This window comes from Pseudopodoces humilis, chromosome 18, assembly GCF_049639895.1.
Source record: "Pseudopodoces humilis isolate 2021_Gansu_Grassland_sample_001 chromosome 18, ASM4963989v1, whole genome shotgun sequence".
In the NCBI taxonomy this organism is placed as follows: Eukaryota; Metazoa; Chordata; class Aves; order Passeriformes; family Paridae; genus Pseudopodoces; species Pseudopodoces humilis.
Genome location: NC_142217.1, coordinates 12,551,067 through 12,576,040, shown reverse-complemented (window position 1 = coordinate 12,576,040; position 24,974 = coordinate 12,551,067). Strand labels below are relative to the sequence as shown.

The window sequence follows — 24,974 nt, the reverse complement described above, 5'->3', positions numbered from 1 at the left end:
TGCCTGGGGCTGACACAGGCTCTGGGCTGCTGCTTTTTTCCACTGTTGAACAAACCCAGGTGGCACCGACACCAGGGCACCCTCCTGCCCACCCCACATCCATTTGTGTCCCAATGGAGTGAACCTGTCTCTCTGTTTCTTCCTGATGCTGTCTCAGACCATTTTTCCTCACCCTCCTGAATTCCCTGGAGCGGTGTCAGGTTACCAGTTTCTAAGCATGAAACATTTTGTTGCTAATAGAAATGTCAGGATCCATTTTCTCATGTTTGCTGGAAGATTTAATTCCATTTTCCAATCCCAGGGGCTATTTTGCATTCTGATATTTGTTCAATAATTGCATAAAAAATAAGAAAATGCTATACTGGAGTAGTTTTGAGCAACATCCTTTTCCAGGCAGCCTGATGAAACCCTGGCCAGAAATTCAGTGTCTTTCAGATTATCCTTTGGGGAGAGACTGTCTGGAGCCTGTAGTGCCAAGCAGAAGCTATCACAGCTTCTGAACTGCCAGACTAAGGAGAAATGAGCCTTGGGACAGGAGTGTCAGATGTGCAGGTCAGGGCTGAGAGAGCCGTGCAGGGAAGCCAGGCAGGAGGATGCAGCAAACTACAGCTGCTGGGGAGGGGGATAAATAAGATAAATAGGATAAATAAGAGGCAGTGTGGGATGCAAAGGCAACAGTTGTCCCAAAGGGTCTTGCATTTGTCCCAGACTGCTGGGAAACATCTGCCTCAGGCGATACAGAGTGAAGCCAGGTAGCAGGATCAGAATGGGAAGCAAAGACACTTCCCATGTGCAGAGATCCCTGGTGTGGGCAGCACTGAACATTGAAACCAGCTCTTCAGCCATGGTTCTGGATCCATGGGTCTTGGTTCAGTCCCTAAATGAGATAGCCCCTCTTGGGATGTGCTGTTGTACATGCAATCACAGCCACTTACCCTCGGTGGGGGATGACAGTGGAAACTCCTGTAATGGAGATTTAGAGTTCCTTGCTTGCCTTGGAAGCCTTGGAGCACAATCCCATGTGCTGTTGCCAGCTTTCAGCTCCTCTGCACCCCGTTAGTGTTTCAGACTGATGGTTCTGTTGTTAATGACTGTATCAGCACCATTGATTTTAGAGTGAGGAGTCAGTCTGAGCTCAGATGGTGCAGTGAGATCAGTAAAACTGTGATTAAATGTTTCGGTGATCCACTATCGATTCTCAGAGACACCCTCTTATGCATTTGAGCTCTTCATTCAGCTGTACTATGAGCTAAATAATTTGTTTGCCCTAGCCAGACTTCATGAAACAAAACATTATTTACACCCCAGCAATTCTAATTAACACCATGGCCACATCCCTTTCTCTAGCAGTACATTTCTTGTACAACAGCACAGAATGATACCAGTCTGAGACTCTCACATTAACGTGTTTCAGGTTGGCTTTATCCCTTCTGGTAAATGAACTGGCAAAATTACTGTCAGTCTCCAGCTAACTGTCCCTCCTAACAGAGTTTAATGGGGCATGGGTCCTGAATTCTCCTAGAAACAAGGACAGTTGTAATTGCCATTGAAGTCTGGATCTGTATCTCAAGGCAATTGCAAGGTTTGATAAAATTTAAAAATATTTTGATCACTTTAAAAAAAACTTGGTTGTTTTCCACTGCTGTTGATAGATGGCAGTTAAGGCAATGCTTCCCAGAGGACCTGCTGAAAGTTCGTTCAGTTGAGTGCTCTTGATTTCTCTTAATCAAGGGGATTTATTTTTACCAAGGGAGAGGTGGAGGAACCAAAAGGGAATAGTATTTACAGGGCTGGAGAGCTGTGATGATATAAACTGGTCAAGGTGCAGCTGCTGTGATGCATCTCAGGCTACGGATCAGAGAATGGAAACGTGGCCAAGAGAGGGAAAAGGGGAATTGTTTGCTCTTTGAACTTTGACTTCACTGCTTTCATTCACTGATCTTGGGAAGCTGGGGCTCCTCAGCTGATAAAAATTGTCATAGGTCCCATGAAAGTGTTGGAGGAATCCAGATTTGCACCAGGTGAAGGTTTAAACCCTGTGCTTTGGGGTGGGAGTTGGAGGACTGGGAGTATTTGACTGGTAGGTCCATAGATGGGTGGGATGCCCTGTTGGGTTGCACAGTAAAATAACGTGGTATTACTGCAGCTTGAGGCGGTCTGTGAGCTTCCACTGGAGCTGCTGAGAAAGCTGGAACACACAGGCAAAATTTTGGGCATATTAGCAAAGTCAGTGATGGTTGGGGCTTCAGGCTCTGTTGGATTGTATTCCTGTATTTATAGTGGACTGGATCATATTGTCACTGTTCAGGTGAGCTGTGGTTTATTCAGGCAGCATTTCTCTGAAGGTGCCTATTTCCTTGTACAATCTTCTGTCAGCACCCTAAGGATTACTTGGCTTATGTTTTGTTTCCTATTTGTCTGCAAATATGATGGCAAAATAAATTTTGAGACATAAAAGAACACCCTAAAATAATAAAATCTGTTAATATGCACTTTCCATTCCATGAGGCTCTTGCATAATTCGGGCAGCAGTTTGAATTAATTTTCCCCTGCACTCACACAGTTGGAAGGAGCTCTGACTGCAAAGCACTGGAGAAAACACAGGGGACACAAAAACGTCCTTTCTCAGTGTGAGGAAGAGACCCTTATTAGCTCAGTGTGACCTGCAGTGATGTAATGCAGTTTATTTTGGGCCTCATCAGACAAAACAGTGAGCAGTGTTGCAGTTAAAATCCAATTATTTTAGCTGACAGGCCTGTTCCTCTGCTGTCTCTTACCCCATTTCCTCCAGCTAGTGAGGAGCTGTGGGTGTCAGAGCGACACCGGCTCTGCCGTGGGTTTTTTCAGCACCTCAGAAGCAAATTACAGGGCTGAGCAGCACCCAGGAACAAACCAGTGCCAGTGGCAGCCTCGGAGGGCACGGGGTTTTCCACACATCACACAGCCCAAAGCACTGAGCAAAGAAACAAAGCATCAGCTTGAGGGCTCCTGGTGGCCTTTGCTAAGCCCTGAACATTCGTGGTCTTTAAGGAGATGCTTGTGAAGGCACACAGAGCCATCCCATCCCTTTGCTGTGCAAGCAGGTGCAGTGAGACCCAGGGGTGGAGGTGGCATGGGGACAGGAGGTGTGGTGACACTGGGAGGGAGGATGGATGCCTGGGGACAGCCCCTGTGGGTGCTTGCAGGAAGAAAGGGTGGCAGTGGAGAGGGCCTGAAGGCTTGGGGGAACAGGGCACCTTGTGTGCAGTCTGCAAGGTTTTAACGCTGCACACTGCTGGGGTGAGTCGTGGTGGAAGTGCTGCTCCAGAGGTGTTTTCCCCAGCGTCCTGTCACATACACAGGCTGTGCCAGTAAATCACTGCCCTGCTCAGGCTTGGCTGCAGCTCCTGTGCTGCTGGGAAGGACCTTTGGACCAGAAGAGAAAAGGCGAGAAAGAGCAAGGTCCCCATTCAGGGCACTGTAGAGTTATGAGGCAACAGTGTTCCCAGATTTGGGCTCTTGTGAGAGGTGCTAGAGAGGCAAAGGTGAGTTGTTGGGGTTTTTCCCTATTTCTTGTGCTGGTTTATGCTGTCTGAAAGTCTTTGTGTGGAACACTGCTCCATCCCACTGGACCTGCTCCGTGGTCAGAGCATCACCCCCGTGGGTAGGGAGAAACGCTGTGGGAGTGACTTGGTAAGGGTGAGACACAGCTGTTGTGTGAAACCAGCTCCTTGCAAGTGGGGAGAAGCACCACAGGTCCTCCCTGCAGCATCCTTTAACTGCTGACAAGACACCGGACCTGCATCTTAAATAAAAGAGTTAAAATAAAACTCTATTGCTGAAGTGTTGTCAGCTAAATCAAGAGCTGCTTTTAGCACTGGGAAGGATTTGAGCCAGCTCATGTGTGTGGTCAGGATGGTAGCCAGCTGCCATCTCAGCTTCTCTCATGCAGACCAGCAGGAAGATTTAATTCACTGTTGTTTTTTCCCCTAGTGCAGCCCACATCTTTGGCTGATGTTCCTCTTTATATTTCCACTGACTCCAGGGCAGCTCTCCTGGCTTTTCCCAGGTGAAGGTGTGAGCATGGTCAGGGTAATGCTGTGCTAACACAGAGCAGGGTGGGGTGTGGTTGGGGGTAAGGTGAGGGCAGGGAGATGCCAGCCCCTCACAGAAGGAGGGGCAGTGCCCCACCACAAGGGTGGTTCTGCAAAACGCAGGGATGAGGATGATTTTTAAGTGTGTAAATTACCCCGTTGCTTTATAAGTGAGAAAGAGAGAACAGCAACTATGGGGAGCCACATCTGGCTGAAATTATCCAGGATGCTGAGAAGCCAGAGGGAGAGATGGATGAGCAATGCTCACAGCAGCTTTGGTTCCTTAGGAAACAGAACTCGCAGGAGCAGTAAAAGAAACCACGAGATAAAACCACCATGTCAAGGGTTATCAGCAACATCTCGCTGGGCTTTGTCCAGGCAGTGTGCTGCAGGAGGGTGCAGTGCTGCAGAGCAAGGTCACCTGCCTGGGAGCCCTGGGGTGTGCAGGAGCATCCCACAGCCTCTGGGAGCTGGGTACCACTGTCTGCTTTGGGCTGTGTGTGTGTGTGTGAAACAATCCTCCACCGTGTCCATGCTGTGGCTGCCGGGACGAGGGCAGGGCTTGTGCCTCACTTCTCTGACCTGACAAGGGACACAAGTACTTCAGCATCGTTTGGGGATTCTTTTTCCTTAAACCTTTTCTCCCTTCCCCCAGTTTCTTACGAGCTTTACAACATCTCCTCGTGCTAAAAACAGCCTTTGGTGTGGGATTGGAGCCTGCCCTTTGTTCGAGGGGCTGCGACACCAGCCCAGGGCAGTGTCCGAGTGTCCGGGGCCAGAGCATCCTCCAGTTCACATCACCAGTTTGTAAACAGGCCATGAATGCCCTGTTAGACAAAATCAGTTTCCATTCCCTGCTCCTGCTGGGAGCTGGAAGCAGCAGAATCTTGCAGAGCAGGTGTGATGGTTGTGCTTGTGTGCCCAGCCCCGAGCCGTGGCCATGGAGGTGTTTCTGCTGAGGCCAGGGGGGTTTGAAATGCCACTGTGTGAACACCAGGTCACGTTAGACTCTGAATACCACAGTAAAAGCTCTAGTGCCACATAATGCTGCAAATTTATAAAGGGCCTTTAAAGCCCTGGCTGTGTTACGTGTCTGTAAAGTGAATAGTATCGTGCAAATAAAGAGTTTATTTTCCCCTCATTCTGCTTTTTTTTGCTGGCATGTTTCCTGTAATGCCAGTGGCTTGCCTCCTGATTTAGACCATATATAGAAATGTAGAAAAAGCCTAATTATAATTGGCTCTTCTAACATTTTGTGAGTTGAACTTCTGAAAATACTGGCTGCATCTTAATCCAAAGGTCTGATTTTTTCAGAAGTTTCTGTGAGTGTAAATCTTTATTTAACCTCAATGCAGATGTGGCTGATGGGCAAACAGCTGTCAAAAAGCTTTAGCTGGCCTTGATCTTAGCCTGTAGAGAGGAATTTTCAACATAAAGAAATAAGTTAATTTATTTCTACTTAATAGCCTCAAAAAGAAGTTGCTGCTTGGTTCCAACTGCTTTTTAATGTCACTGTTATCTGATGCTAGTTGTAAAGTGGATTAAATTCTTTTCTGATGCTTGAAAGGCTCAAATATTAGAGCAGGGCTTTGAGAGAAGCTCCATAATTTTCTGCTCCCCTCACTGATGGGAAGCTCTTGTTTTTGTGATTCAGGGCAGCAGCGTGTGTCAGGAGGATGCGGCTGTCACGGGATCTGTGGAGCATCCCTCACTGTGGGATGCTTTTTTGTGCTGCCTTAGCCTCTCTTTCCAATCCCTCTAAGAAGATTCCTCATAGACCTAGAGATGAAAATCAAGTAGTAATTAGCAGTATAGTTTAAAAGCAGTGAAAATCAGTATAGCCTGGTATTTTGTTGAGAATTCATGTTGGCTTTTGCAAAGCAGAGATTTGGGCATGGAGGGGGAGATGCTTTGTGGTAGGAAGTCGTGGCACCAGCTCCCTGCAGCGCATGCTGGTGCTTGGTGTGCATGCTAGGATTGCATCAGTGGTGCCTTCTGCTAAATCACCATTTCCAGTAAATTCCCAGCAAGTGATTCTGGTATTTGGCTAAACCCAAGCACCAGGTTTGGCTCTCACTGGGTTTCAGCAGAACCGTGTTACAAACCTCTGTGCTCAGTCCTGCCCTCGTCTGTAAGGGCTTGGCTGCAGGCTCCCACGGTCTGGCTGCATTTCACTCTTCCCAGCTGACACCAGGAGCAGCTCCTGTGCTTGGCTCTGATGCACCCAGGGCAGCTGAAGGTGGGACTGATCTCTGGACAGGCTGGATTTGTGGCTGGATGAGGAGCCCAGGGCACAGGGATGCTGCATCTCTTTGGCATGGACCTCTGCCCTGCCTCAGTGTCCCAGAGCATGAAGTGATTTGACATCACAGCCAGCCTGGGATTGTATCAGGGAATTTGGCTTCTTGGCTGAGTTTTGCAGCCTGCCATGAGCTTGGTGCTCTGCAGGTTCTGCTGATGCTTCTCTTTGTGGTCGTTGGAGCAGTGGGGAGCATGGCAGGGAGCAATGCAGGATGTCAGGCTAAGTGGCAGCGGGGCTCTAGCCCTCTCCAAAAAAGATGCAGCCTCCACTATTGGCTTTCCAAAGGAGCATTTTAGCATTTCAAGGGTACTCAAGAGCATTTTGTTGTTTGCAACAGAGATTTTGTTGCATCCACTGCTCTGAGTGCTGTACAGATCCCCCCCAAAAAGCAGCCCCTGTCCAGAGGTTTCCATCAGAGGGCAGGGGTGTGAGTGCCTGATGTTGCAAGCCCTGGCAGCACCAAGGTCACTGGAGGCTGATGTGCTGCTGTCAGGAGTGGGTTAAAGCAGGAGCATCCCTCCAGTGAGCAACCTTGCCTGGCACGAAACCTCCTTCTCCTGCTGCCGAGGCACAGAGAGGCTTCTGTTCTCTGTGCTGACATCAGCCGCCGGCCGGGACGTGAGTCACGCTGCAGCCAGGCTGGGGGAGCTGCTCCCCCTCCCCACGCCCTCTCGTGAAGGTGAAGCCCCTCTGGGTGGGTCTGAGCCCCCCTGCTCCTCACATGTGTCAGGTGTGACGTTTGCATCCCCAGGAGCGGGGCATGGCCCCAGTGGGGGTTGTGACATCTGGCATCCGTGCCTTGGCACTTGTGCTGTGGATTTTGGGTACAAAAAAGGAGGATTAATGCCTGCCTTCTTGTTTTTTTTTTTCCCCAAAACCTTTTGTCTGGTAGGGAGGAAGAGTTTAAGATGAAAGGCTCTGGAGAAAGATTGAAATGGTTGAAGGAGGAAAGTCTAGAGAAAAGTATGTTCAGCTGAAGCAGATGGGACCCATCGCTGATGCTCTGTCTCCTTTTCATGTCTCCCCAGCATAATCCTTTATGCATTTAACATTACACAACTCCCTGTCAGGGCTTGTTCCAAGAAACCTTTCCCCATCCTCTCCTTGGAGGTTTGAGGGAAATGCAGTCATTGCTTTGAAACAAATGTCTTCTTCTTCTGCCTTGGTGTGCCCTGGCACTGCTACCATGTGAAGTGGATGGGGGAGACGCTTTGCAGGTCACTTCTGCTCTCTGCAGCCTCACCCAGAGTAAAGCAAAAACTCACACAGTGAGAGAGCAAATATTGAACCAAATTGCCTTGGAAGGAAATGGATCCATCTGAAAATATCCACTTGAGAAACCAGCAGCAGACCTAACCCCAGGCAGACTGACAGCACCCACTGCAGCATCCCCGGTGGGTTTGGGCAGGGTGAGGAGGGAAGGTTTCTCCTGTGCTGGGTCCCAGCCTCGCTCCCTGTCGGAATTCACAATGCAAATGGGTGTAAACATCAAACAGGACTTTGCTGCAGTAAAGACGAGGCACATCAAAGGGCTGTTTAACAAACTAAACTCAGGAGGAGGGTGCAAGGGGAGATCACAGCATGGTTTGTACCTACTCTTATTTTTCCTTGTGCAAGGGGAGCAGGGCTGACAGGGACCCGCGCGTGCCATCGCTCCCATGCCGGGATGCGCTGACATTTCCACAGGACTGGCATCATATGACCAGGAGCTGCAGAAGCCTTTCAGTGCCTTTCAGGAGCTGTTTGGAAGTGCTGATGCAGACTGGGTACCCCTCTGAAGGAGTACTGCCGCCTCCTGGGCCTCTGTGGGAATCAAGGGAAGATTCTGCACCACTTCCCAGCCTTGATGTGGAGACACCGCACAAAGTCGCCACCAGAAGGCAAAGGAGAGGGCTCCAAATGCAAGAGCTTGTCTTTTAGAGTTAAATTTGGTGCAGTTTTATTTTTTCTATCTCTCTGAGCTATGGCAAGAGGCCAGCCACTGCTGTTATGCTTTCCAGGAAATCCATGAACATTGCAGTGACAAAGTGATGGGGCGGTGATGGATCTTACAGATAGCTGCTGCAGGAAGAAAAACATCTAGCAAAGAGAAATACTCTGATGTCTTCAACTCCCCTAAAGCACAAAAGCATTTAGGCAGCCAAAACTTGCAGGTGAGAACCTGTGGGTCTGAACTTAGGGGAGGAGGAGCAGCTGGCCAAGCAAGGCATTGGCAGCTGGCCCTGGGAAGGGGGGTAGCACCACTGCGAGCTAAAGCTGGATGCTCACAGCTAGTTCAGGATCCAGCTGTAATTTTAACAGCTGGTTCTGTCAAGCTGCCTTCAGCATAGCTCTGATCCAAGCTTCTATAATTAGCCAAGGAGCAGCAGCTCTCGTGCAAGAAGAAAGGCAGAAGCGATGCTCAATGCAGGGGAAGCAGAGCAGCGTGGGTGGGAGCCTTGCTGAGAGGGGTAAGGGCTGTCCCATGAAATTTTAAATAGTTGGGGGTTGGTCCTTTTATTTTTTTTTTGTTCTCCATCTAAGGACTTTGTGCAAAATATTTCGTTAGGGTTTTTTTTCCCCCTCTCAAAAAAGCACACCTAAGAAATGTTTCATTTTGTGTCATCCTTTAACAGAAATATTTACATTTATCAACTCAAATCAAAAGCATTGGACTTGTGGTCAGTTTGAGGTTGGTTGAATTTGCTGAACCAGTGCAGTTTCTCATGGGTGAGGTGGTCTGAGCCCCTCCAGCCTGTGGCAGCTGAATGTGCTGCCTGTGTTTTGGGGTGTGCTCTGGATGCTCCCTGGGGATGCCCTGGGTTGCTCCCAGGAGAGTCAGTCCAGCTGGTGAGGATAGACTATAAGGTCAACAAATGTGTGAAACACCCCAACTAAAATTATCATGACTCACTCCTGTCCTTGAGCTTTCCCTCTTTGAGGTCAACCAACTTGAATTAGTGTATCTTGATATTGCTCAGGCTGTCTGTTCCTGTAACCTTGAGATTTTGCAGTCAATAAATGGACCTATATCAATTTGAGACAGCTGAAAAGAAGTACAAAGCTTTGTTCTCCATGTCTTGTATGATAAATGTTTAAGGAATGAATAGGAGAACCATCCCTTTGTATTTTCCATGCTTTATGAGGGTAGTTCTTGGCGCTCCAGGTCTGGTATTTCTCAGTGATTTTATACTGTGCACATTCACATTCCCTGAGTAATGACACAGGACCAAAAAGCTGGGGCATCTTTCTTCCACTAATGAGAAGGGAGTGACTAGGGAGCAGTAGGATAACAAAGAACATGGAAAAGGCTGTTTTCATGGCAACTCATGGTAGCTTAATTAAATTTCTACTAAAGAAAGATCCATTTTACTTTGGAGACCTGTGCAGGGTCGGCTGGTTTCTGTCTCTCACCAGATAACATTCTCCAGGGTGAGGTCATGTCTTTTTCTGGAGTTTGCCAGAGATGTAGCTGAGTTAGATCAGCCTCAACTCTGAACCAGAGCATTTGCTGGTGCTTTTTTCTTGCCAGCACCAGCCCACATCCACCTGCATTTTCCTCCTAGAGTGAGTTCACCCGAGTTTTCACCTTGAAATCTCTGCTGCAGCAGGAAGGCTGCAGTAGAGGAGTTGTGCACACCCCAGTTCTGGGATGCTTGCACTGAAATGGGACAGGGAGGTGCCTCCCCAGCTGGCTAAATGGGACTGGTTTTACAAATGCTGCTGCTGTTGAGGTGCAGATGCAGCAGCCACCTCCAGTTTCATAACCAGGGCAGCCCCTGAGGGACATGTGGCATGGCAGTAACTAACAGCATATCCCCAAAATACCTAAAAGACAACGAGGCTGCTCAGCAGGGAGTGAATTTCAAATTTTCATGCATTGCAGAGGGTGAAAGAAAATTTTAGCCTAGCCAAGTCAGTGGGAATTTTGGTCAGTGATTTTTTTGGGACAGAATTTAGCCTTGATTTTTATAATTCCAGGGGTTCATTAAGTGGGATTATGCTGCTCCAGGGAATGGGAGGTAATTCTAGAAAAATCAAGGTGTGCAAATGTCCTTGTGCAACCTGGAGGTTGTGGCTGTGCTGCCAAATGCTCCTCCCTTGATAGCACAGCTGCCAGAGCATCGTGTACCAGCTGATTTCTGGGACAGCTGGAACACCAGCAGCCAGGGCAAAAATGAATCCTAAATTAAAAAATTCTCCTTTCCTGTATGAAGTTTTCACTGTAAATGCATTGAACACTCAATAAAAGACATCCAGGAGCCAATAGCAGCACTCAATCTGCTCAAAGCCATTTGGATTTTTCTTCGAAGCAGAAAGAGAGGAGTGCTCTGTGCATGTGAGAATGGCTTTCCATGGTTTATGATTGTATGGAAATGCTGCCTATTGGGGAACACTTTATTCCAGGATGCCCCAGAACACAGGGTCCTAAACCCATCTAAAGTCTGTGGTGAACTTCTCTCTGACTTCTCTACAGCTCTGTTGGAGGTTTAAATCTCATCCTTGCTTGGATTGATTTGTGTGAGCAGCTGCCTAGGCTGAGGTTTTATTTATTGGTGTGGGGAAGAGATCCATCAAGAGCTCTTCAGGCTCAGAGGCCATTTTAGCCTGATCCCCTAGGTGTGGTTTGAGGATGCCTGTGTAAAATCCAGACCTTCAGGTGGCTCCTGGTGCTCTGGAGTTGTTTTGAGCTGGAGCCACAGCACTGTAGGTTGGTGAATCCCACTGTGGTGCATGGTGAGGGTGTCAAGGTTCCCTGTCCTCTTTCAGTGTTTCACCTCTTTGCTTTCTGCATGAGCCAGTGCAGTTCCATGTGGGTTCTCCCTTGCCTTGCAGAGGTCCAGGCAGGACCAGCTCTGTGTGGGCATCCCTGGGCAGGGGTGATGATGGTGTGGGATGGCAGCAGCTCCTCCAGGTGCGGGGAGGGAAGGCTGCAGGACATCCTCCTGTGCAGTAACTCACAGTGGCTGCAGCGAGGATTTTTGGAGTGTTTATGTCTTGCCCAAGGAGGATCCTTGCTCTGTGGTTTGGCTCTCAGAATCCAGCTCCTGAAGTGAGCTGCTGCAGGATGTTATTGTGAGTTAGTACCGCGTGCCTGCCCTTAAACATTTTCTCCCCCGGCTTTCCAGCTAAATCAGGCTTTGAGTGCACTCAGTGCTGGTAAATGGGATGAACATCACACTGGGAACCTCCCAGCTTTCATCTGCCTTTTATTATGAAAGACTGGCTTCAAAAGATCGAAACCTGAAGGTTATTTACCTGTAACAGGATTTTTCTCTCCAAGCAGCCAGCGGCTCCCAGGTGGGTGTTGCGGGGATGCCACTGGAAGAGGAAGCATTTGATTTCCAAGTAAAATTAGATTCCACATTCAATTCTCAGCAATGTAACTGCAAGGCTTCCAGTAAAGACATTTTCTGTAGCAAGGGGCTATAACATCACCCAGCAGATAGAATCAAATTGTGCTTGCAGCAGCCAGCTGTGGTCTTATCTTTAATATGTAAACACTTGCTCAATAATTAAGTTACCATGGAAGTTGTACTGTATTGATGGTCAATTATAAGATAAACTGATAAAAGGGAGGATGTGGCTGCCTTCTTTATCAAACCTGATATGCCTGCAGCATCAGGTGAGGACTTGGGAATTGTATAATTTGGTGTTTTCACCCGATACTTGATCCCACACAGCATTTTCAGAGTTGAGTGCTCACTGGGAGATCAATATCACTCTACCAAAAGAAGCTGCTTCTCTGATGAGAGTCCTTTGCACTATCTTACCCTGCAGCTGCTCACCTGTGGCTGTCACCCCCTGCTGCTGTGATCTCCCATTGTTTATCCCACTGGTGGCTTCCCAGGCTCTGCAGAGGTACCTGTGTGTGTCTCATTTCTGCTGCACTCCAGCGGCACAAGGAGCAAGGTGATCCCACCTGAGATCCCCCTGGAGTATGAGTGACTGTGCTAATGTCACCTGAGAGCTGCTCCGCAGGGAATCATAACATGTGATTAAAGAAACCAGTTAAAAACAGCTTAGGAAGCTGGATTAGGTACATGATCTCTTGTTATGGCTCCTTTCAGCTGACAACCCGGTGAAAGAAGGGGGGTCTGGATTAAGTGGAGAAACATCAGACTTGACAGGAGTGTTTTCTGACTGTTTGGCTTAGTGGTGTCATGTACAATTTTAATCAGATTTAAATAGTGGCAAACATCACAGGCTTAATGGATTTCAGCTTTATTACTGGGGCTTTGCTTAGAAGCAATTTGGATTTTCAGCTGTGAGACACCAAGGCAAGTGTATTCACAATTAAGTGGGACTGGAAACCCAGGGATGGACCTTGCATTTAAATTCCACATGCCTGTTGGTGGGGAGACAGACCTCTTCTCCTCTCTGTCAGCCTCAGGGTCTCAATGTGTAGTTAAGCCCAGCCCTGTGACCCTTCCATAGAGATGGTGCATTTGGCTCCATTTTCCATCTTGATCCCAGCTGGGGAGCATCCTTTTCCACTACAAAATCAGGATGAAGCAAGATGACAATATCTTTTTGCAGTGATCTGGAGAATTGGTTTTCCATGTGTGGCTTCAGCCTTGAAGTTGTTCCTCACATGATCTAAAATGATCTCTGTCCTCTGCTTAAGGTGTCATGGGTTGCTCTTCTTGAACTTCCTGTGGTGAGGCTTTGTCTGGTCTCTGCTGTGACAGTTTGGGGTGATTTGTCTAGAGATAATGTCTGAGGACATTGACACCTGCATTTCTACAGAGATGTGGTCCTGCCTCCAAACTGAGTCTTTTGGAGTGGTTTTCTATTTTTTTTTTTTTTTAAATTGTGGGAGAAGTTGCTGTGGAAGAAATCAATATTGAAGGTGGTTTTGTAGAACAGCGTTGACTTTGCTCAGAGAGCTGGATCTATCAGAGGCAAGTTACCTTTCCAGGACCCTCTTGGACATTGAGGTCTGGTCAACTGCTTGGTGCTTTGGGCCCTGCATGAACAGAAAAAGCAGGAAAAAGGGAACATCAGTCATTGCAAGTTCCCCTTCTGTCAGTAAAGGGAAGTGTGTGTTCCTACTCCCTCGCGTTTTCTGTGCCACCCCACAGCACCGACCTGAGGTTTCATCTACTTCCAGCTCTGAGCTGAGCACCAGTGAAGATGTTTTCCCTTAGAAGGCCAAGGAGATGTCTGTACAATGTCATCTGAATCATCCACTAAATCCTGGCTTTCTGTCTGCTCTAGCCATTCAAGCACTAATTGCCTTTGATTAAGTCAATCGTTTGCAGAGTGAGTGGGTTAATTGGGTATTGTGGAAGTAATCAATCTCATCGGTCGCTTGCATCCATAGCTGAGGGGACAATGCAGTGGGACAGTAATTGTTTTATGAGCTCCTGGAAGGCAGCAGAGGCAGACTGGATGACAACAGGAAACCCTTCTCTGCAGAATGGCCTTCAGGAAAGGTAATTTGGAAGCTAAGTGCTCATTAAGAGAGGACTGATTGGTTAGGAGCTGGGAAATTTTGCGTCTCTAAAACGTGTGTGTGCGAGGAAATGGTGTGGGTGTCAGGGTGATGTTCCTGGGCTCTTTGGCCTGGTTGGATGAGATGTAAAGAGGATGTGGTGTCCTAAATGGGGAGAAAAGGTTGTCTTTAGGGAGGTGGAGAGAGATCATTCCCTTCTCACCCTGAGAGTGTGAGCCAGGCACCCACCTTGCGTTAGGTGCACCAAGCAGTGACCTCCCAGCTGCTCCAGATAATTATGCAGTTCCTTAACCTCTCAGAAAAGGTGGGCACACCATGTCCAGGCAGTGCCTATCCCCTGTCCTGCCCTAATTAACACCTTGCAGTGCTAATAGAGCAGAGTGCTCAGCTTTGACACACAGAGGAGTGGCCATGTGCACCCTGCAATTTTAGCAGCAAAGTGAGGGAGCTGGATTTGAATCCTCTCCAAAGCTCTGAATTGGGGTCAATGCACTTTAACCACTGAGAGGAAGGAAAAATGGCTTCTGTAGGAGGAGGTGCTCTGGCTGAACTCTAGGAAAACGTGATTCTCTTGGATTACATGCACAAGTACATTTTTTTCTCTCATTCAGCCCCCATGCTTTGTATTGCAGTGAGGCAAGGAGGCAAGAAACTACACAGTGGTGCATTTGTGTGGTGTTGGATGCACTCAGGTTTCTTCCAAAAGCCTGGACCTGGTTTTACCACAGCCCTAGAAACATCATGGGAACAAGCAGTTCTGAAACTGTGAAATAAGGAGCCAAGAAACCAAAGATCAGATGTGGTTTTAATTCCCAGTTTATAATGCCTTAGGATGACAGAAGCAAAGTCCGTGCATGTTGGATTTTGCAAGCCAGTGGATCTGATTGCTCTCCTTGCAGGAGGGATTTTTCTTCTCTGAGAACAAAGAGTAAAACTGGACAAGTGATTTTGGGTACTTCCTGTAATCCACATTCTCAGAGACCAAACCCCCACCATTAACTAAGCTCTGTGACAGCTTTCTGAGGTGGGGAAGTAGCAATATCCCTCTTCTTTAAAACAGGGAACTTGAACCAAATGCTGGTAGAAGTCAGATGGAAAGATGGTGGCTACAACAGATGTTCTTGACATAAAATCCTCTCCCTTGCTTCCTCTGCAGCCTCTCAGGCAAGGGCAGGCTGGGTACACTGGAGCACCCGATGGGTGCTGCCAGTTTTATGTGCCTGAAGGAGCTGCAGCCACCAGCCCACCTGAGCTGGCACAAGGCCAAGCACAATCTTCTTTTCAGTCAGCCAGCCTGGTGACCCTGTTTTCCTTGCCCCCAGAGTTTTAGCTGTGGGGATGAAGTGGGTGTAGAAGTGACAGTTCCCCATTTTACCTTGGAAGCCACATAACAGCTCAGAAATACCTGGGTGGTGTGGTTGTATCATGTGCCATTTGCTGGCTGACTGACACAACTGCTTGGAGGGGCTTTTGCAGGTGTCACAGGTTTGTGCAGAGCAGCCTGCAAAAGCAATTAAGCTTGCTCCTTGGCAGGTGGCAGAAGTGATGCAGGAAACGTGACAGCAGCAGTGCTAGCAATGTTAGTGGTATTTCTTCAGCAGCTTTTCCCCAAGTAGTGCTTTCTACACTTGTGGTTAGGTGCTGGTGATCACTGGGATGATGGCAGGTGGTTGCATCCCTTGTCCTGTGCTTGGGAGAGGAAGCAAACTTGGTGACACGATGCTGTGTGTCCAACACCAGTGGTCAGCAGGTGTTGTAGGGCTTGTGGTCATTCAGCTTCCACCTGAGCAGAGCAGCCCTCACAGAATGACAGGATGGTTTGGGTTGGAAAGGACATTAAAGGTCATCTCATTTCACCCTGCCATGGGCAGGGACACCTTCCACTATCCCAGGGTGCTCCAAGCCCCGTCCCACCTGGCCTTAGACCCTTCCAGGGAAGCAGCCAGAGCTGCTCTGGGAATCTTGTGCCAAGGCCTCAGCACCCCTGAAGATCAGAATGTGACCAGGTGCTGTTGCTAAGATAGTGCAGCACATGAGACAAGGAAGAGAGGGTTTATTTTGCTTCCAATGCCCTCCAGTGTGAGATCTGTTCCCTGTTCAGCCTCCTGCAGTTTTGTTTCTCAGCACCTTCTCTGGCTGCTCTCACAACCCTTCAGGTCAGGGCTTTGAGGACACGTCTTGCTGACACACAGTTTGCCTGGGGAGCCTGTGTGGGTTCAGGTTGGGTTCAAGTGCCATTCACTGTGGTTTGCACTCATGGGTGTTGACAGGGGTTCAGGTTTGAGCAGAGCAGAGGAGCAGCTCCTGAAGATGCAGCCCTGAAGGGAAGAAAAAAGAAAAAGAAAAGAAGCAAGCTAAAACCTGTACACTGTAAAGTACACTGAAATCAGCAGCTGGCTTTGTCTGAGCAGCCAGGAGCTCTTTTACTGAAGTGATTGGCCTGGGAAGAGCCAACATGTGAGCCACAGAATGGGATAACACTTGGTTGTGTTGGGTTTTTGTAATTCTTCTTTGAAGCAGAATTTGAACCCTGTGTTTTGACACAAGAAGTTGGAAAGAGAACATCAAAATTAAATGTCCAATGTAAGAGGGCAGGGAAAACTGGCTGACTTTGACCCTGGGTCACAGCCTTGTCCTGGACAGCTCAGCAAACCTCTCTGGGCTTCCCTCTTTTCATACACAGATGATGGGGCACATCTGCCAGGGTTAGCAATGACTTGAGATCGTCTCTGGGGAGACAGAGTGATGTTATTCTCCATCCCTTAAATGCTAAAAAATCAGTGTTGTGGAGGGGAGCAAGTGTAATCAGGAATGCCTGCAGCATCCTTCACTAATCCTGTGTTTGGAATGGATGAGTGAATGGATGAGATCCCCAGGCAGGAGCTGCCCCAAGGTGGGGCCACCACGAGCTGAGCTCTGTGTGTTCTGTGTGCTTTGCTGAACCACACGAAGCCCATGTGGGGATTTCTGAAGGAAAAGATGGGCTTTCCTCCTGCATCACCCTACATTTATGTTTGGAGATACCATTCTCCTGTTGTTTGATGTCCTTTTCCCCAGGCCAGCTCTCTCCAGCTCCCTACAAGACATCAATGTTCCCCAAATGCCAGGCACAGAGAGGCTCTGAAAGCCTCTCTGCTGTTCAGTGGAATCAATAGCAACAGCTTCTGAAGTACTCTCCTGCTGCTCCAACTGGCTTGGCATTAAAACCCAGCACCTTTCAGGAACAGAAGCCACTTGTCCTTGTTTCCCAAACCTCACACTCTGAGGAGGAGCTCACGTGTTGCCTTTCAGGGGAGCAGTCGGCCCTGCCTGCCTGTCCCCTGCCACAGACACCTAATTCCTGTGAGCTCCATGGTGTGCAGCCTGCCACAGGGTACAGAGGGGTTTGCTGATGGAGCAGGGAGCAGTGCCTATCTCTGCATCAGGCAGAGCTGTGGTTCCCCAGCAGTTCTGCCCTGCACAGCAGCCTGGGCTGTTCCTGCTCTGCTGATGGATGCAGCTGCCCTTGGCTGGGCTTTGGTTGCTTCCTTGGCTGCTTCCCCTTGCTCAGACTTGGGGTAATCCTGCTTACTGTGGGTTCTTCTCTTTCTGACACCGCCAGTGCCCTCTAAAGGGGTTTTTGCTAGGAAAGTTCCTAGCCAGCCCATAGTGGGGTAGGGTTGAATTGATGGACTGAATGAGCTGAGTCTGATCCTGATTTTGGAGAAGATTCTTCCAAGCTGGATGGGTGGACTAGAGAAAAAAAATTAGCTTTTTTTTTTCAACTAGGCCCTGATGTATCCAGTGTTGGTCCCCTGGGATACTGGACTGGTGCACATGAGCAATGAGGCTCTGGTGGGCTGGAGCACTCCTGCACAGGAGGGATGGAGAGGGCTCAGAGCTGGAAGGAATAGATGGACAGTGATGTTATCCCCCAGTGCTGGCTGTGGGATGATAAATCCTGTCTGCATCTCGGGGCAGCAGCAGGCTGGGTTTGTGGGGTGCAGGCAGTGGGGGCTGCTGGGTCTCACAGGGACAGAGGGACACTCTCTGCCTGTGCTGGCTCACCCAGGGCTGAGCTGCAGCACTGCTCGAGGGGTCCCTGCAGGCAGTCACTCCCTGGGTGTCAGAGTGGAGATGTCTGAAGCACAAGCTGTTGGAAAAGAACCAGAGCAGAGTGAGAAGGGCAGATCTGAAGGAGAAGGCCCATTTCATTCATGTGCTCAGCAGAACAGCCACACTTGGTTTGCTTAGTTCTGAAGCTGTAGTTCTTTTCTTTATCTCAACTCTCTTTTAAATACAGCACTTTATCCCTGGTTCTCAGTCACTCCTTTCTGCTGCAGGGTACCGAGAAGGATTTCTGTGGAAGAGAGGACGTGACAATGGGCAATTCTTAAGCCGAAAATTTGTGTTGTCAGAGAGGGAAGGTGCTCTGAAGTACTTCAACAAAAACGATGTGAGTACCTGGGCTTGCTGTGTGCAGGTGGGATCACAGCTGTGAGAGCATCCTGGAACACATAATTCCCAGGACATCACTTTATTTATACAATTTCCATAAGCACTGAATCCCCAGTTGCTCCTGGAGAAGAGCACCAGGCTCAGCTCACCCTCTCTTAGTGGGGTTTGCTCTTGCTCCTCCACCACATGGAGAGACTTTAGTCTGCCTTTTTTTGTATCCCTGCTGAATTTTGCAGAAGAACAGAGCATTTTTCCAGGCTGGCAGGAAGCACTCATTGACACCCGAGCAGGGTCTCAGATGTCTCATCACCAGGTAGTTTTGTGGGCTGGGATCCATGTGTTTTTAGCTAATGGCCTCAAACAAAACAGACCTTTTTTCTGACCAAGTGAGCTGCTTTCTGGTTTGAAAGCCACTTCTCAGGGCTTTGCTCACTCAGCTGTGTTTTCCAGGCAAAAGAACCCAAAGCAATTATGAAGATCGAACACCTAAATGCGACTTTCCAGCCTGCAAAAATCGGGAACCCCCACGGACTGCAGATCACTTACTTGAAGGACAATAGCACAAGGAACATCTTTGTCTATCATGAAGATGGCAAGGTGAGGCTGTGGAAGGTTTGGGTGGTGGTCCTGGGGGCTGGTGCTGCTCAGAGCCAGCCTGTGGCACACCAGGCTCTAACCAAGCTGGGATCACTTGGAGGGTGGAAGATGCACAGCCAGCTTTGAGAGGGTTTGTCGTGTTCTTCCAAGCACAAGGGGTGGCAAACTGTGTTCTAATAAACAGATGGAAATGGAAGGAATTGGGAATTTCTTGCATCTTGGAGCAGAGGATTTTTCAAGGCAGGCTCCTCTGTAGCCAGAGAAGGAGACAGAGTGGATGGAGCATTGGCAGATGAGGGGGCTCAGTCCAAACACTTGCAAAAGGGGAAGCAAACTGGAATATAGGAGAAGCAGGGGAACTGCTATCTGCCTATCTCATACTTCACAAAATGCAGATATTCATGTTTGTATTGCAATAAATCCCCTTGCTCAGGTGTCTCTGAAGGGAGGTGTGAAGCAGAGGGCCCATGGGTGGTCGTTTGTGATTTCCAGGGAGCTACTCCAGCAGAGCTGCCCCCAAACTTCCCCTCCATGCCAAGTGCTGTCAGCAGGTGCTTCCTGAGCACAGCACAGTGTGACTCGAGCTGCTCTCAGGCACCTCCCTGCTGCAACTTAACCCAGAGCAGTAAGCAGCACCTCTTTCATGGGAAAGTGGCATCCCACTGCTGTGTCAGTGTCTGTGGTTTGCTGGGCTTTGGTGGTTTGTTTGACCAGGCTGAGGAATGCAGTCAGAGCTGTGCTGGCTTTGGGGTTTGTGTTTCAGCTGCTGAGGTTTCTGCTGGGGGCTGGCAGAAGGAGCGGTCTCGCCGGTCCCACGCAGGAGCAGGATGTGCTCTGATGAAATCTGATAATGACCCTGCTGAAATTCTTTCAACTTCCCTGAATTTGGTCTGTCTCCTTGGCTGCACAAGGGCTGCAAGAAGATGAACCCCTTGGAGTAAACTCCTGCCCTTTGGGGCTGGAGGCTGCCCTGGCACTCACCTGTGGTCTCCTCTTGTACTCCCCAGCAGCCCCAGTGTGTCCTCCTGGAGCCCAGCCCAACTGTGTTTATAGGGTCAGCTCAGTATTTGAAATGCTCTTTTGGGGCTGGTTTTGCCAGTTCTGAGATGTTTAAATCCCCCTCTCTGTGCCCTCGGTGCTCACTGGAAGCTGCAGTGCTCTGTACATGTCTGGCAGCCCGGAACAGCAGCTGAGTGTTCCACATCCTTCACCTCTTTGCTGTATTCTGTGGTTTTTAGGATTGCTGCTACACTGTGCTCTGTCACTGGGGCCAGAGTGACGGGAGAGATGAAAGACAGCGGGATCAGGTTATTTTGTGTGCAGGCTGCATTCCTCACTCTGCTTTTCTTCCCCATGATCAGGAAATCGTGGATTGGTTCAACGCCATCCGGGCAGCACGTTTCCATTACCTACAAGTGGCATTCCCTGGAGCCAGTGACTCTGATGTGAGTGTTCCTGCAGCATTGCTTGCTGGGTTGTTTTTTTTCCCCTCTCACTCATTCTTAGCATGCTGTTAACAAGCTGGAAGGTTTGGGGAGTGCTCCATCCTTTGGAGGGTTCTGCAAATACCAGGCTGAAGTGGTTGTGGTGGGATGCTGAGCCCAGGAGCAGCACCTGCTCCCAACACCCAGCCTTGGAGCCCAGGCACTCCCAGGGGCTGGGGGAGGAACTCCAGCACTGCCACGCCTGCAGGAGCCCTGAGCAAGGCTCAAAAGCTGTTGCTCTAATAACAAAAGCCAAAACAGAGGCTGGAAGGCAGGAAAGGTGAGGGCAGAAGGATGTCAGTGCCCTGCCTGAGTTCTCTGCAGGTCAGCGCAGCCTGGCTTATAAATGCCTGTGGTTTCCGGGCGCTGGAGCTGCTAATTGTGTTACCCTGGGCTAATGCAATTCCAGAGGCTGCTCTGACGTGCTGTCAGCCAGGGCTGTGTGCTGCTCTTGGGGGGTAACATCACCGTGGTGCTGCTTGTTGATCACTCCCTGCCACCTCCTTGGCTGTAGCTTTTGAAATCTAATTGCATTTCCTGCCTTCTGCCAGATATCTGGGAGGGGTCCAGTTGTGGTTCTGCAGGGTGGATCTGTCCCTGCCTGCCCTGTGCCCTGAGGAGTTTGGGAGATTCTCCTGGAGGCTGCTGGCTGTGCTGGGCAGCTGCTCCAAGGTGTTTCCTCCTCTTCTGAGCGCTGGGGAGGAGCAGGGCTGGAGCTGTCAGGCAGAGCCATGGGGTGGGCTCAGGGCTGGGGCCCAGCTCAGTGTGGATTTTCCTTCCAGGGACCCCCAGCCCTGCCCAGCTCAGCCAGAAACTCCCAGCCCCCTCCATCTGACACTGCTCTTTTCTGCCCTCTTTGGCTGTTGTTCTTGCAGCTGGTGCCAAAGCTTTCTAGAAACTACCTGAAGGAAGGATACATGGAGAAAACGGGGCCAAAGGTAGGATATGAAGCATTTTTCAGTCCCTCCAAACATGAGTCTTGCTCTGTATGGCCCTGAGAAGGGGTTGCTGCTGGGCCAAACCAACCTTGCCAGAGAGGCAAAGCCATAACTCTGTGAATAACTCTCTTTAATGCACTTTCATCACCTTTGAGCAAACATTAAAAAAATCCAAATCTACATCCCAAAGGCCCTTCCTGGTACAGCTGGCCCAGACCCTGGCTGTGGTGGCTCGTGATGGCTCAGAAGCCATCTGTTCCCAGCTCCCCCAGCCCATCAGGCTCCTCCAAGTGCTTTGAGACTCCTGGGTCATGCGTGGTTAGAGAGAAGCTGTGCTGACCTGGCATTTTTTGACTCTTCAGCAAACAGAGGGATTCAAGAAGCGATGGTTCACCATGGATGACCGACGGCTCATGTATTTCAAAGATCCCCTGGTAAGATGAAGGTGCCTGGGCTACCTGTTGAGAATTATCTGCAATATTACTGCTACTACTAATAAGAATAATAGCAGTAATAATTACAGTCATGGTCTGCAGTGAAGGGCAGGCTGGTGGGAGAGCCAAGGGGACACAACACCGTCACTGCGTGGTGGCTCTGTCTGGTGTCCAGTGTGCAGTAACCCTGTGCATAGGTACCAAAACCACTTTAAAACCCCTGTCCACGATGTATTGTGCATCTGCACCTTGGCTCCCTGGTGCTGTATTGTGGGTGCCCCTGGGTGAGGAGCAGGGCTGTGGGTGGTGCTGCTGGAGCTGTGGCTGTCCTGGCTGCCCGGGATGCAGAGCTCCCTTCACGCTCAGCCCTGCCTGACTGCTCTGCTGTCTCCTAGGATGCCTTTGCGAGAGGGGAGGTTTTTATTGGGAGCAAGGAAAACAGCTACAAGGTGCTGGAAGGGCTCCCACCATCCACGCAGGGGAACCACTGGCAGCACGGGATAACCATCGTCACCCCGGACCGGAAATTCCTCTTTGCCTGTGAGACAGAGGATGACCAGCTGGAGTGGATCACCACCTTTCAGAAAGTCATCAGCCGGCCCATGCTGCCTCAGGAATACGCAGGTGAGTCCCCTGGGGAGGGCTGGATGCCTGTCCTGGCTGAGGGCTGCAGGATGGGATGGCTGGGGAGGGATTGGGGATGCAGGACATCGCTCCACCTGGTCTGTGCAAGGCAGCTCCTCAGTGCCCGGCGGGATGCAAAGGCTGTTTGGCCAGAGAGGGGCTCACCCTGGCAGGAGAGGAGGAAGAGGGTGGTGTCCTTCCCTCTTCATTGCCTCTGGTGGGATGTCATGCTGCTGTAAGGATCAGCCATATAGTTATGGGGGTAATTAAAGCCAAGGAGCAGCAGCGAAGGACCACTTTGTGTCAGGCTGTCGGCACCTGCCAGTGCTTGCCCTGCTTTAACTTAATTTTCTCTATTTTTTCTTTTCAGTGGAAGCCCATTTCAAACATAAACCTTAGCTGGGACTGGCTGGGCAGACCTGAGGAGGGAGCTTCTGTTTACAACACAACATGGTTTTATTTGAAATGTTAAAAATAATTCATAATAACAGTAATAATAATAACAATAATAATACTTCCCTTTCCCCTCATCATTCACTTGATCATGTCGGAAGGGCGGCAGTGGAATGTCAGAGAAGATCCTGGTCCAACTTGAACTTCATCTCTGTGGCTGCTCTGTGGGATGGGACAGGTGGTCCTGCCACCCCATCACCCCACACCTGCTGGGAGGGGTGCCCCACCCAGCTTCACCAGGATGGCAGAGACTGTTGGTGGCACATCCCAGGGGCAGCTGGGACTTTTCCCTATATTCAGGTCCCTGGCTGCTGGAGCTGAGCATCCCCACACTCAGATGGCTGCCAGCCCTTTCCAGGGGGGCTGCAAGTCCCCAGGAGGTGACATCCCTGTGGGATGGGAAACAGCCTGGAAACACAGGACGTGGTGCTGTGCAAAACAGCTGAGCCTGCCGGGGTAAATGATAAGTAAATTATCCCCTGGGGACTGGTGGTGATGCTGTACCTGGAGAGGGTCAAATAGGATTTAGAAGTAGAGGAAAAGGGCATCATCAGCCTGGTTATGTTAACAAAGGGCAGGGAGGGGGGGCTGCAAGGGAGACACCAATCCGTGAGGTGATGCTGGAGGAGCAGAGCTTTGGGGGCCAGGCCTGTGTTTGGCTCCTGGGTCATCCCTGTTCCGTGGTCTGGGGGGCTTTGCCCCGTTTGGGGAGCCTGGTATGCAGCTGGGGGGGGTTGAGCTTTATCTGCAGTTTTGCTCGTGGGCACCATCAAAGCCTGTCCCAGCTCACTCTCAGCAGGCACATCCCTTCTCCAGACTTGGTGGTTGCACTTTTCCCCCAATAATTAATTTTTTTTTTTGTTGATTTTTCCTTTCCTGCCAAAAAAAAAAAAAAAAAAAAAGCAAAAAAAAATTTAAAAAAAAGTGAGGAAAAATTAAAAAAAAAGCTGCTTGAAGTGACGTTTCAGTTTCAGCGCGGTGTTGAGCACTGTAATTCCTGCAGTCAGGGCGGGCGGGCTGGGACCTGCACACCAGGTGCTGGATTTTTACCCAAAAATGAGATTTCCTGCGTGCCCTGAAGGCCCAGCCCCAGCCACGGACCTGTCCAACATGTTTCTTAGGTTGGTTGTGTATCTGAGAGCATCTCATCGGCTGTGTGCATTCATTCTGTCACTGGTAAGACAACTGTGGTACTAAATGTCATTCGAACCAATAAATTATTATTATTATGTCAGAGCCGTGGCCGTGTGGTGCTGGGGCAGGGGAGGGAGGTGGGGTTAAAAAGCAGCAGATGGAAACAAGGTGCTGGTGCTGGCAGAGCCCCGGGGGTCTGGGACACCCTCTAAACCACCTGCCCCACCCAGTGTGTGTTATTTTATATACTATTGGTGTATATGTGTGTGTTACAGTGCATATTCTGGGTATTTTCTATACGATACGTGATGTGTGCACACATACACAAAGGTTTAGCTGGTTCTTGGGATGGAGAAAAAAGCTTTATGGAGGGGGTTGTTGGCTATTCACAGACAACTGTGAACTGCATAGTGCATAGAGTGTAATAGATAAAATGTGTGTATGTATGAGGTGTTCATATGCACATTCATGTATAGATGTAGCACTCAGACATACTCAATTTATAAATATATAAGCTAAATGTATTTTGCACACCTGTGTATGCATAGAGACATTTTTATACTTTGTTTTCTAAAATATATGATTATATATTATATACACATGTGCATGCTTTATATATACACATAATTTATAACCGTGTTTATAAATTTAAGGTGAATATATTGCATATAGGCATACATATATCTGCATGCACATGTGTATGCATAACTATAATTATATATTTAGCTTGTATTTAAAGTATTTACAAGTGTATGTTACCCACACATTGTCACTCACACATACTTACCAACAGGCACAGCAGAAGCAGGCAGAGGACAGACTGGGCTCCTTTTCGTGTTTATAGCTAGCTATAAAAATCGTTTTGTGTGCATGTATAATTAAGAATAATATTATAAATGGTATGTCATACAAGTATATAATTATTATCTATACAAAAGGCTGTTTATATGTGTGTGTATATACATGTATTTTAAATTCCTGGGTATATATTTTATACACACACACATATGTTCTGTATATACTGTTGTAATTATTGAATATACGCTTTGTAGATCCACAG

At 49.0% G+C, this 24,974-nt stretch overlaps 1 protein-coding gene across 2 annotated transcripts in view; it reads left to right on the top strand.

Annotated features, from left to right (window-relative positions):
* ADAP1 (ArfGAP with dual PH domains 1) overlaps window positions 1–24,016 on the top strand; it is a 46,438-nt gene extending 22,422 nt beyond the window's left edge. The window contains exons 5-11 of one of the 2 annotated variants that reach the window (XM_005522986.3): window positions 18,136–18,248; window positions 18,701–18,847; window positions 20,209–20,292; window positions 21,207–21,269; window positions 21,632–21,703; window positions 22,099–22,327; window positions 22,698–24,016. In XM_005522986.3, the coding sequence (XP_005523043.1) occupies window positions 18,136–18,248; window positions 18,701–18,847; window positions 20,209–20,292; window positions 21,207–21,269; window positions 21,632–21,703; window positions 22,099–22,327; window positions 22,698–22,726 (737 nt within the window). In that variant the 3' untranslated portion in view covers window positions 22,727–24,016. Of the gene's footprint in view, window positions 1–18,135; window positions 18,249–18,700; window positions 18,848–20,208; window positions 20,293–21,113; window positions 21,270–21,631; window positions 21,704–22,098; window positions 22,328–22,697 lie in introns of both variants that reach the window. The other variant, XM_088063953.1, reaches the window with a different exon arrangement.
* The last annotated feature ends 958 nt before the right edge of the window (window positions 24,017–24,974 follow it).